The sequence below is a fragment of the Rutilus rutilus genome (genome assembly GCF_951802725.1).
Source record: "Rutilus rutilus genome assembly, chromosome: 15".
In the NCBI taxonomy this organism is placed as follows: Eukaryota; Metazoa; Chordata; class Actinopteri; order Cypriniformes; family Leuciscidae; genus Rutilus; species Rutilus rutilus.
Window position 1 is genome coordinate 15,601,241 of NC_140220.1, and position 13,495 is coordinate 15,614,735.

The window sequence follows — 13,495 nt, forward strand, 5'->3', positions numbered from 1 at the left end:
TTTTTGGCTTCAGTATCTCGTGAAAGGAGACTTTCCCGCAGCGTAAGCTAGCTTACGCAATACGAGAGAACCTCTCGTAAGAGAACAACCTATTATACTGAATGTCTAAATGGAGCTGTTCTGTTTGAGAAAACTCTGGGTAACAGTATCTAGGCAAATGCATTGAACCTTTGTTCAAAAAAAAAAAATCATTTTCTCATTTCTCATAAACTCCAACATAAGTCTCCATCTGTAATTCATTACTTCTTTGGTATTCAGGTAATATTGTGTCCGACACAAACCATGATACACTACATTCATACATAAGGACCACATTTTTAAGTACAACTAAAGAAGAAAGAAGAGAAGAAAGAAAGTATTACACATTTGGAACAACATGAAGGTGAGTAAAGAATACAAATTTAAATTTTTGGTTGAACCTTTCAAATTTAAGAAACAATGTGCATTTGTGAGATGCTGGCAAAATCCTCAATAAAGAATTTGACTGAATAATAACCACTGGTGAAATCTTCAAAGTGTGAATCCAGTATGGGAAGGGTGGTACTACTAAAGAAGTGGAGTGTATCAATGGGGAATGTTTTTGTGCAGAAAGTAAATAGTAATAGAAATATTTCACCCCAAAATGAAAATTCTGTAATTTATTCAACCTTCAAATCTGTACGGCTGTCTTTCTTTAAGTATTCTTTAATAATGCAAAGGCGTAATGTTCAAAAATGCACTGGCAACTCTTCCATATAATGAAAGTGAATGGGGACTGAAAGCAAAAGCAAATGAAACCCATTACAATTAGTTATGCTGTCTACACTGGATGTGGCGCAACACAACAAGTAGTCAAAAGTAAACTGATGCCCCATTCTATTTCTGGCACACTCCACATGCTTACGCTACTTCTGACAACAGGACAAATGGATTTGGAGCGTTCACTATGACACATCCAGTCTAGGAAGCCTCAAGCTGTTGTGCCTTGACGCCACAATGGTCGTTCTCAATGTGGACATGAGGCCTGTTGCATGAAGCTGGTTTCAGTTGCTACCCAGGTAAATTTAGCAAACTCTCAAGAAGGTGGATTGGTTTTTAGCGGTTCATCGCCATGGTAACTTATGCTACACGGCCAGAGCAGGATTTATTCTGGGTTCGAGATCGCAAACCTAAACTGGACCAATCAGCTGTGAGCAAAGTGACTTCGCACACACACACATATGTAATGCCATAAAGCCTGTATCTCTTGTAAACCATGTATCTCTTACTCCAAATTAAAGCAGTTCATAGTGAAAGAATTTAGACAAAATTGTCTGTCTTTTGTGGCAATTTATTTATTATATTTATATTATATGAATTATAATTATTTATAATTCATATACAATTCATATAATTATTGTATGAATTAACAATTAACATTAAACTTTGCATTGAAATGAATATAGAGTAAATATCTACATATAAATACAAGCTTTAATATAAAGCTTTTAAACTGATTAAGCTTAAGTGTTTTCTTTTGAACTCTTCGTGAACATATCAATTATTATTTAAATTCAATTGATTCACTTGCATTTTTCATAACGATCTCTTAATCTTCAGCAGAAAAGTGAATTGTGCTGCTCTCTCAATGCACACTTTTAGGTGCTCCTGCTTCAGAGTTAATCATAAACTATGGATCAAACTCTGAGTTGACAGAGAATGTTTATATCAGCGTTGTCAGCCTACTGAACCTGATCTAAACCTTACAGAATGAAAATATATACATATATTTATGATCAATATATTATATGGTGTAAATATACTGAAAAATATATGAAATATTTTGTATATATATTTTTTAAATATATTATTTATTTATTTATTTATAAATATTAAATGCGTTAATATATTGTGTTATATATAACAATACATGTAATAATGCATAAGGATTTGCCACATATGTTGGAAAATATATTTACAATACATTTACTCTGTAATACCGTTCAGGGTACTTACAAAACGTGGAAAATAATTGCCTTAAATTTCTCCAAGGATATTTTACCCAAATTTAAGCTTAAATTTAACCCAAAAATAAAAGCTAATATAAAAACATACAAAAGAGTGTCTGGAAAAAGGTATTTATCAAACTGAAACTTAACTGAATAAATAAAAAAAAAACATCAGCTTAACAAAGAGGTTAACAGATCACTGCAAAAGATAAATGCCTTTTAAATAAAGCAACATGCAGCATATCATCAATCTTTCTTGATCTTCTCCTGGACTAAAGCACAGGCTCTATTCTTCAGCACAATTGTGACACACAAAACTCAGACAACAGAAACCCTTTAAATCCCAACAGAACATTACATAATAACAGATATCTGAAGATCTCAGCAGAGGAGGCTTAAACAAAAAAAAAACAGCATTACCAGCTTCACTTATTACCAACAATTTGACTTTATTTCTGTCAGACATCTACAGAAGCTCTTATTTAGAAGTAACAGAGCTTTAGATGTTGATGATTTATTGAAAATAATATAATTTTACAGTTACCATTATGGTGATCATTGTTTGCTTTAGTTGGGCTCTTGATTTTTGACTTCATAGCTTTAGATTTATCTGAGTGCTGTAACTGTTTATACAACATAGACATTACAGCTTAAAGAGGCATGATGAAATTGGTGGATAATCTATTGGGTATTTATTGATGATGATATAATTCACAGATCTCACCCCCAGGGTTTTCACAAAAATCTGCTAAATCATTCAATGCGCTTGAATGTTGTATTATACACTGTTGTAGTAATCTGAGACATTTTTAAACATGATAAGGTTGCAGTGCATTCTGGGAGCTACCATAGTATAAAACTAATCCATGGTTCCCAGCATGTATTGCAGCATGAAGTATGTCACCATTGTTGAGATTCATACGCTGATTCCTGATGTCTGTCTGTGTCAAAATATGGCAGTAGTTCAAAATGTTTTGATCTGATTTCCACAATATTGCTGATCCTCTTGCTATAATATCAGTGTTCATAATCCAAAATTTAAATGCATCAAATGATGTAACAGACTTTTGAGATAAACCTTGGGATGAGATACGTGACTCAGTATAATTAATGATGATTATGACAACAGATTATCCCAAAAAATTCTCTTGGATTTTTTAGCAATATGACTGTCTTAAACACAAATTTTCAGCAATCAGAGGAAAACTAATGATAAAAAGTCAAGGGTCAAGAGCCCAACTAAAGCAAACACTGATCACCATAATGGCGACTAGAAACGTTATTCTTTTCAATAAATCATCAACATCTCTGTTAATCCTCAATAAGAAGGTAGACGCCTGAAAGAAATGAGGTCAAACTGTTAGTAATAAGTTCTGCTGAGATCTCTGCTGAGATACAGTCTGTGCTTCAGTCCAGCAGAAGACCATGAAACACTGATGATATATTGCATGTTGTTATATCTAAAATATTGTAGTGATATCTGTTAACTACAGCAAGCTGATGTTTAACAAATAAATGCCCAGTCTATCATTGTCCCAGAACTCTTTGGTATGTTTCTATATTAGAAGCTTATGATTTTGAGTAAAACATCCTTGAGAAATTTAAGGCACTTGTTTTCCACATGTTTTCTAAATACGCTCAATTTATCACATTCTACAGTGTTAATTTATCGTAAATAATGGTAAAAAAACGTAAATTTCTTATGTATTATTCAATATATTATAATATATAACACAATATATTCATGCAATATATATATATATTTTTCAATATATTTTTCAAAATATATTATATTGTTCATAAATATATGGAAATATATTTTCGTTCCGTAAGGGAACCACGTTGGATTTGTATGTTTTTGTCAACTCTAAACCTACTCTGAAGCTCAAGTTTGTTCAACTAGCTTCCTGCAACAGGCCTATGGTGTCAAGCTCCACAAATGACAGAACTGAAGTTTTGCCCGGATATTAAAAAATAAGGAAGATAGTCATACATATTTGCAATAACTTAAGGCTGAGTAAATGATCACACATTTTCTGGGTCAACTATTCTTTTAAGGGGTTATTTATGCTGTGCCACTGGCAGAATATGAGAACTGAGGGAAGTGGGGTCTTCTATCACTGTCAAAAGACTCCATGTTTTCATCTGGAAAAAAAGAGAAAATGAAATGGATTATTCTTTTTCATTTTATATCATTATAAAGCAACCTGTAAATCACCACTAGATGGCGCCTTCGTTATCAACCAAATATCTGTTGATTGAGAGTTACTGTAAGCATGTAGTGTAATGTCACCTTGGCCTGGGGGTGTGATTGTGATGGTCTGCCCTGTAAACTCCACATCAAAATAGCGAGTGTCTGTTTCTGAGGTTACCTGAGGCTTAAAAGGTGGAACAAGCTGTGGAGAAACAGAAAAACAATATTATACTTGAGTGACCTCTACCTGGAGGCATATCATAGCATCCTACATCGCAACATTGTGACATCCCAGATCCGGCCCACATCTGACACATGTGGAATGATGATCTGGCCCGCATGCAGCGTGGAATGACGGCCCTTTGGTGGCTTACTCCTGTTTGCCAGATCTGGGCCACAAGCAGGCCATGGCAATTCCACATGTCTGCCAAGAGCAAAATAATTAAACCAGAACTGAACATTATCTGAGCCACAAAATCTGTGTATATTAAATATGATGTCATCTCAGCCTAAATAAGCATGTTAACAATCAGAATCACTGAATGAAAGTAGAGAACAGAAAAAGAGACGAGCAGAAACACAAGAACTACAACAGACCTCCAGCCACAGCCTTAGATGAAATCAACTGAAGAGAAAAGAAGACAATAAATCTCTCAAGATCTCAGCAGAGGATTAAACAACTCCAGAAACAGCATTACCAGCTTCACTTATTACTAACCAGATTGACTTTATTTCTGCCAGACGTCTACAAAAGCTTTTATTAAGAATTAACTGGGTTTTTCATTTGTAGTCACCATAACAGTGATTAGTGTTTCAATTGGTTGGGCTCCTAACTCTTATTATATCTTTCGTTATTTTTGGCTGCTGTGACAGTGTGTTTGTTAACGATGTTGATAATCAACGCTGAGCATCACAAAAAAGCTACTAAATGTCACAACAAAAACAACAACAAAAAATAAAAGCAAATATTTAGAATGAAAGAAAATAATAGGACAGTTCAGCTGCATAATTTATTCATACTGCAATGCATGCTGGGAGTTTTGTACTATGCTGTACAGTATGCATTGCTACGAGGTACTTTTGATTGTCACCATTGTTGAGATTCATGTGCTGATTGTTGATATATGTGTGTGTCATTAGCTCTGTTAATTTTCAATGAGAACTTTTGTAAACGTCTAACAGAAATAAAGTCAGTCTGTGAAGCTTGTAATGTTGCTTGTGGAGTTGTTTAATCCTCTGCTGAGATCTTGAGAGATTTAATGTTTTCTTTTATCTTCAGTTGATTTCATCTAAGGCTGTGGCTGAAGTCAATTGTAGTTCTTGTGTATCTGCTCCTCTTTCCTTCAGTAATTCTGCTTATTAAGGCTGGAATGACTCCATATTTAATATACACAGATTTTGTGGCTCAGATAAGGTCCAGTTATGGTTTATTTCTTTGCTCTTAGCTGACATGTGGCATTGATAGCCCTTGTGGTATCAAAGCACAGTGGCCCTTGTGCTTGTGGCCCAGATCTGGCAAACAGGAGTGGGGCCACCCAAGGGCCGTTATTCAACGCTGCATGTGGGCCAGATCATCTTTCCACATGTGCCAGATTGGGGCCGTCACAATGTTATTATGTGGCATTTTGTCAATGACTACATGCTTTTATTATTATTCACCTTCTTCTCATAAACATCTTGCCACTCAATGCCTTCAAAGAACTTATGCTGCATGATTTCTTTTGCATCATCTGGACCTCCACCTAACCTGCAGACAAAAACAACAACCCAAGAAAAGATAAACAAACACCTGATCAGCCAGATTTCCTGGTTACCTTTAAGGCCTCTTCCAATAACAACTTTCAGAGAACTGAAAAGCAAAAGTATGCTTTCACTTATTTTTCACAGTCACTTTTTTTCTTTTTTTTCTTTTTTACAACAAAGCAATTCCTTAAAACATAATAGGTCTTTTCACACCCTGGGTCATTCTAAACACCGGGTAAATGTAATCCTGGGTTTGGGTTATTTTGCTTCATGTTCACTCTGCTCATAATTTACCAAGTGTTAAAAATGAATCCTGCACTGAAAAAAACAATAAGTAAAATTTACTTAATTTTTCTTTGGCAAGTTTTTGCACAAATATTTTTTAAGCAAATTTCACATATGGAATTAAGTAAACTCTACTCCACTAAGTAATTTTAACTGGGCTAGTAAAAGGTTGAGTAATATCTATTTAGTTGAAGTTTCCTTAGCAATACATTTCACTCAAACAATATAACATTGAATTAATCCACACTTTCAAAGTATATGCTTTACTTAGAAATATCTACATAACTAATATAATAGATATTGTGTGAGCCACCACCTCTACATATCAGTAGTTAAACGATAAGTGAACGCAGAGCCCTCAATACTTAAGAGACAATACACAATGACGGTAACGTTTGATGGATCATTTTTGTGTTTGAATGTGTCATTTTGAGTAGAAAATTAACTCCAAATGTCACAAAATGGCAAGTTACTAATCCTAACATCAAAAACAATGATAAAACAGTTGGAATACTGCTGGAAAAGAGTGAAAAATCAACTTCATTTATTATTCAAGGCCCAGTGCATGATGGGAACACCAGTATCAGAAAAGTTGAGTAATTTTTACTTTATTTCACGAGTTCACACTTACATATAATTTGAAGGGGTAAAGTTTAATGCGTATTTGGCGTGCTGTCCGGAGGGAGGGCTCCGAGCTCGGAGTTCGGCCCGAACCCAGAGTACTCCCCCTGTATGTAAGTGTTTAGGACTAGAAGCGTGGAGAAGGGGTGGTGGAGGGATGCTGCAAAAACTGTCAATGAAATGAGGTGAGACTGCTGAGTATATATACACCTCTTACCATTGATTGCTGAGTGCTCTCCACCTGTGTTAATTATCTGAACGTGCTCCTCCCGAACCTTGTTAATAAAACATAATTTCACGAGTTCACACTTACATATAATTTGAAGGGGTAAAGTTTAATGCGTATTTGGCGTGCTGTCCGGAGGGAGGGCTCCGAGCTCGGAGTTCGGCCCGAACCCAGAGTACTCCCCCCGAAGGCTAAAGAGCAGAGGACAGCCGCCGGACTAAAGACCCCCCAAATGAGTGCCGAGTTTGGCGGGCTGGCATCTCAAGAAGGGGCCTGGAAGCTTGAACGGGAAGGCCCGTAATTTTGGCTCACTGCCTGGACTGACTGACTCACTGTTGGTCTGAGAACGGGGAGCGGTTGTAGTTTACAGTGACAGATCGGGAGGATTTGCGCTTCCCGCTAAGCCCAAATGCTCGCTAGACAGAGAGGAAACAGAAAGGAGGAAAAATTAGAGCTTGCCCAAGAGATTCTCACACTGCATCGCTGGATGAAAGAGAAAACGTAAGTGCTCTACCGGGAAGGTTCTCACTCCGTCCGCTGTGAGACCAATACTCGCTTGACAGAAAGAGGAAACAGGAAAATGAGTGCTTGTCCAGGAGATTTTCTCACACTGCATCCGCTACGAGACCAAATCCTCGCTGGATGAAAGAGAAGACGTAAGTGCTCTACTGGGAAAGTTCTCACTCCGTCCACTGGGAGACCAATGCTCGTTGGACGGAAAGGAAACAGGAAAATGAGTGCTTGCCCAGGAGATTTTCTCACACTGCATCGCTGGATGAAAGAGAAAAACGTAAGTGCTCTACTGGGAAAGTTCTCACTCCGTCCGCTGGACGGAAAGGAAACAGGAAAATGAGTGCTTGCCCAGGAGATTTTCTCACACTGCATCGCTGGATGAAAGAGAAAACGTAAGTGCTCTACTGGGAAAGTTCTCACTCCGTCCGCTGTGAGACCAATGCTCGCTGGACGGAAAGGAAACAGGAAAATGAGTGCTTGCCCAGGAGATTTTCTCACACTGCGTCGCTGGATGAAAGAGAAAACGTAAGTGCTCTAACTGGGAAAGAGCTCACTCCATCCGCTGGACGGAAAGGAAACAGGAAAATGAGTGCTTGCCCAGGAGATTTTCCTCACACTGCATCGCTGGATGAAAGAGAAAAACGTAAGTGCTCTACTGGGAAAGTTCTCACTCCGTCCACTGTGAGACCAATGCTCGCTGGACAGAAAGAGGAGACAGGAAAGAGGAGAGAGAGGGGATTAAGTGCTCTACCTTATTTTATTTTTATTTTTATTTTTATTTTTATTTTTATTTTACCGGTTCGTCCTGATATAGCTTTGGAAAGCATCGGAGGACCATCTCCCAAGGGCTTGAATCTGCTGTTGGGAGAGGCCTTTTTGGGCTGCTGAAGTTGCTGCCCCGATGCGGAATGAGTGACTTGAAAAATTATTTGCTGGAAAGCCTGACTGTTGGAGAACAAATTTGAGGTGTTTCTCGAACCAAAATCGTGTCGCAGGTTTTTGGATTCATCTAAAAACAAGGGTTCCAGAGGAGATTTAGCCTGAGAACTTCTCCATTGCAGATATGGCAGAATCGACTGGTATGGTTGGATTTGCGAAGCGAGGTTAAAAATGTAGATGAAATTACCTTTTTTGGTTTGATCAGTCTTACTTTGATCAAATATGAAATGGTTTCGCCATCTGGTACTGATAAGTCTGAGATGGTGGGATGGATTTTTGGGTCAAATTTGGAAGTGATGGTGAGTTCCGAGCATCTAAGAAAACCAAAAAAGGCTAGGATAAGGCTAAGAGCATAGGAAACATCACTGCTGTGACTGTGGCGAAATTAGCCATAGAAAACAGAGCTCCTGCTGGAGCAGAGGAGACATCACTGCTGTGATAGTGGAGAAGATTAGCCGGAGTAAAAGAGCTCCCGAGGGAGCAGAGACATCACTGCTGTGACAGTGGAAAAATTAGCCATAGAAAACAGAGCTCCTGCTAGAGCAGAGGAGACATCACTGCTGTGGCAGTGGAGAAGATTAGCCAGAGTAAAAGAGCTCCAGTGGGAGCAGAGGAGACATCACTGCTGTGGCAGTGGAGATATTAGCCAGAGTAAAAGAGCTCCAGTGGGAGCAGAGGAAACATCACTGCTGTGGCAGTGGAGAAGATTAGCCAGAGTAAAAGAGCTCCTGCTGGAGCAGAGGAGACAGTGCTGTGGCAGTGGAGACATTAGCCAAAGTAAAAGAGCTCCAGTGGGAGCAGAGGAGACATCACTGCTGTGGCAGTGGAGAAGATTAGCCAGAGTAAAAGAGCTCCAGTGGGAGCAGAGGAGACATCACTGCTGTGGCAGTGGAGATATTAGCCAGAGTAAAAGAGCTCCAGTGGGAGCAGAGGAAACGATTTTGAAGATAAATTGCAGGACAGTGTTTAACGATAGGTTCTTAATGATTCTGTGAGCAACCTGCATATATCGTGCGACCTACTGTTTATGTATGACGGTAAATCATTGAAGGCTATAGAAACAGTTTAGAAACGTGTAACTGGCATGACTGGCTCGTGACTCAAACAACAATGCCAAGCTCAACCAAGGACAGACACGAGAAGGGCCGAGCTGAGCACTCACTGAGTTGACCCAGCAGACATTGAGTAGGCTATGGACTGGCCGGGACTGAATCTGCGGCGCGGCTTACTTTGTCTGGCGGCCTGACGAAGAAAGAAGACCCTTCCCCTCGCGTGAAGAGGGCAGCATTGCCTTACTGACCATTTCTCTATGGCGGGAATTATTGTATGGACCGGTGTAGATAATACGCGGAAGGAGATCGCGGATGTTTCGCCTGTGGTTATGATCCCGTTTGTTAAGCCTGACGCCCATGAAATTACACCAGAGGATTGCAGCAGAGGTTCCTCAAAGACGAGAGATTATTCATCGGACGGGAATCGCTCGATTCGGACCTGTTAGGACGGTACTGCCGGGCTAAATGCTGCAAAAACTGTCAATGAAATGAGGTGAGACTGCTGAGTATATATACACCTCTTACCATTGATTGCTGAGTGCTCTCCACCTGTGTTAATTATCTGAACGTGCTCCTCCCGAACCTTGTTAATAAAACATCATTTTATTTATGCTTTCATTTCTACACGCTTGAATTGAGTACTAATATAGAATTTACTTATTTTATTAATAGGTTTGTGTTTGTCTCAATGAAGGGGTTTAAAACTTCTTGTACACAGATTTAGTTTTTTATAATAAATACTCCAGCTTTTCTGATTAAAATGCTGCAGGATCTCAAGTGATAGAAATCCTGGATGGTTATGATCATGTAAAATTGATACCAGAGACTAGTCCATAAAAGAAACCAGGCCACTACATTATGATAATATCTTTATTATCAAGTAGCCAATCAAAGTTATGACTGGGTAAGATATTAGACTCAATGGAGGACAGTAGTCTGAGCTTTTAATTTAATTGTGACAATAATATATATAGTTTCATGTGAAAATGGGAAACAATAATATATATATGTGTTGGATTGCTTCTGTGTGCCTCGTTGCTGCTACTGCTGCTGTTGCGTTGGTTTGCGTCTGTAAGCTTCGTATATCTTTCTGTTTTGAATCATTATTTACTATCATTCCTTGTTGTTTATACTGCTAAATATAGCTTACTCAACATCACACATTAACCTGACATCGTTATTGCTAGCACAACACGCTAGTAATTCACTAGCCTGTTAGCATGCCATCCGTGCGCTCTTTATTTATTTATTTTTTCTCTCCCGCGCTCGCGCCTTTTACGAGTTCATCAAACCTTACACCTAAGGAAGTATGATCAGTCAACAAACACGGTGAGTCATGTCATCTTCTCCTCTTATTGTCACTTGCACTTCATGTAACATGTATAGCATAGCCTTCTCTGTCAGCACAGAATTTACATGTGATAAATGCAGGGAGATAGTCAGGCTGGCGGAGAAGATTTCAGAACTAGAGACACGCATCCAAACTTTAATCAAGGTTAATTGTAAGAGTGCAAGGACTTTAGATACTGCTTTGGATGTGACTAGCTTAATGAACTCTGTAGATTGTTCGGTTCCGGCTGTAGTAGAGCCCGTGCAGGAGGGCAATTGGGTGACGGTGAGACGCTGTAGTCGCAAGACAAAACACCGCTCTTCCGTTCCGATAACCATAACAAATAGATTCACCCCACTCAGTGAAACACCCACTGTGAATCCTGTTGAATGTGCCCTAGTTATTGGTGATTCTATTACATGTAACGTGAAAATAAAGACACCAGCCACTGGTGAGAAAATGTGATCAGATGATGTCTGACATGTGAAATGTGATTCACATGTTTGCCGGGAGCCTGACATCAAAGCAAATTTAAAAGTGCTGGCTAATGCTAATCGTAAATTCTCTAAGATTATTATTCTCGTCGGCACTAATGATGTTCGACTCCGCCAGTCGGAGATCACTAAAATTACCATTAAAGAGGTGTGTGAACTCGCAAGTATGATGTCAGGCACTGTAATTTGCTCTGGCCCCCTTCCTGTTCGCAGGAGTGATGAGATACTTAGTAGATTGTCCTCACTTAATGGCATGGCCGTCTAAGTGGTGTCCGCAAAATAATTTGGAATTCATAGACAATTAGAAAAGTTTTTGGGGCAGACTTGACCTGTTGAAAAGAGATGGTATTCATCCCTCCTGGGATGGTGCTGCTCTTCTCTCTAGGTCAGGAAGCAGACAGACTGTCTCACGTCACCAAGGTCAGATAAATCCCATCACATAGAGCCTCTGTCATCTAGATATCATCATATAGAGACTGTGCCTGTACCCCGAATTAGGAAATACAAAAAACTTCCAAACTTATCTAAGGTTAAAAATGTAATTGATGTTCAACAAATAAAAAAACAGATATAATACAAATGAGCAAATGATAAACCTTGGGTTGCTGAATATTCAATCCCTTACTTCAAAAGCACTTATTGTTAAAGATATGATTACAGACTATAACCTAGATGTGCTGAGTTTGACAGAAACCTGGCTAAAACCAAATGATTACATGACTTTAAATGAGTCCACCCCCCAGGATTACTGTTATAAACATGAACCTCGTCTGAAAGGCAAAGGGGGAGGTGTTGCTGTAATTTATAGTAATATTTTCAGAATTACTAAGAAGTCGTGTTTCAAATATAATTCTTTTGAAGTGTTGGTGCTTAATGTAACAATATATAGTGTAAATGTAAAATCACGTTTGACATTTGTGCTGGCTACTATATAAAGGCCACTAGGGCACCATACAGACTTTCTCAAAGAATTTGCTGACTTTCTATCAGAGTTAGTACTGGCTGCAGATAAAGTCCTAATTGTTGGTGATTTTAATATACATGTAGATAATGAAAAAGATGCATTGGGATTGGCATTTAAAGACATTCTTAACTCTATTGGAGTTAGACAACACGTGTCAGGACTTATTCATTATTGTAATCATACTCTAGATCTAATATTATCACACAGAATCAATGTTGATGCCGTTGAAATTCTGCAGCAGAGCGATGACATCTCAGATCATTATCTATTCTCGTGTAAACTTCATTTAGCCAAGGCTGCAAAGCTGACTCCATGTTACAAATATGTTAGACCTATCACTTCTGCCTCTAAAGATTGCTTTATTAATAATCTTCCTGATCAGTTTCATCATCTCAGCATCCCAGATAGCTTAGAAAAACTCGATATTGCAACAGAAACTTTTAACTCTCTCTTTTCCAGCACTTTAGACACAGTTGCTCCGTTGCGCAAGATTAAAGATTAAAGAAAACAGTCCAACGCAGTAGTACAACAAGCACACTCGGGCCCTTTACTCTGGCCGAGAAAAATGGAGCGCAACTGGAAGAAAACAAATCTAGAGGTACTTCGCATTTCATGGAAAGAGAGCTCGATTGCATACAGAGAGGCCTTAAAAGCTGCTAGATCGGCTTATTTTTTAACCCTATTAGAAGAAAATAAACAAAACCCTAGGTATTTATTTGAAACAGTGGCTTAACTAATGAAAAATAAAGCTTCAAGCCCAGAAGTTTCCAAGAAGCACAGTAGTAATGACTTTATGAACTTCTTCACTTATAAGATTGATAATATCAGGGAGAAAATTATAACTATGTAACCGTCTACTACAGTTGTCTACCGTCTACTACGTCTATTCTTCCTCTCCTATAGTAATGAATGAATCGAATTTTTCATTACTATAGGAGAGGAAGAATTTTCTAAACTCGTTAAATCATCTAAATCGACAACAACATGTATGTTAGACCCTATACCGACTAAGCTACTGAAAAAAAGATGCTTCCAGAGGTCATAGATCCTCTTCTTAATATCATTAATTCATCTTTGTCATTAGGATACGTACCAAAAACCTTTAAGCTGGCTATGATTAAACAGCTTGTTAAAAAAACACAACTTGATCCTACAGAATTAGTAAAT

At 38.4% G+C, this 13,495-nt stretch overlaps 1 protein-coding gene across 4 annotated transcripts in view; it reads right to left on the reverse strand.

Moving 5' to 3' along the window:
- LOC311304723 (RAC-alpha serine/threonine-protein kinase) overlaps nucleotides 1-13,495 on the reverse strand; it is a 66,699-nt gene that overhangs the window by 9,203 nt on the left and 44,001 nt on the right. For 2 of the 4 annotated variants that reach the window (XM_084431931.1, XM_084431932.1), the window contains exons 12-14: nucleotides 5,821-5,908; nucleotides 4,261-4,363; nucleotides 2,555-4,112 (exon numbers count right to left, since the gene is read on the reverse strand). The exons of 1 other annotated variant lie outside the window; for it this stretch is intronic. In XM_084431931.1, coding sequence (XP_084288057.1) covers nucleotides 4,033-4,112; nucleotides 4,261-4,363; nucleotides 5,821-5,908 — 271 coding nt within the window. In that variant the 3' untranslated portion in view covers nucleotides 2,555-4,032. Of the gene's footprint in view, nucleotides 1-2,554; nucleotides 4,113-4,260; nucleotides 4,364-5,820; nucleotides 5,909-13,495 lie in introns of those variants that run through there. One more of the 4 variants, XM_084431933.1, reaches the window with a different exon arrangement.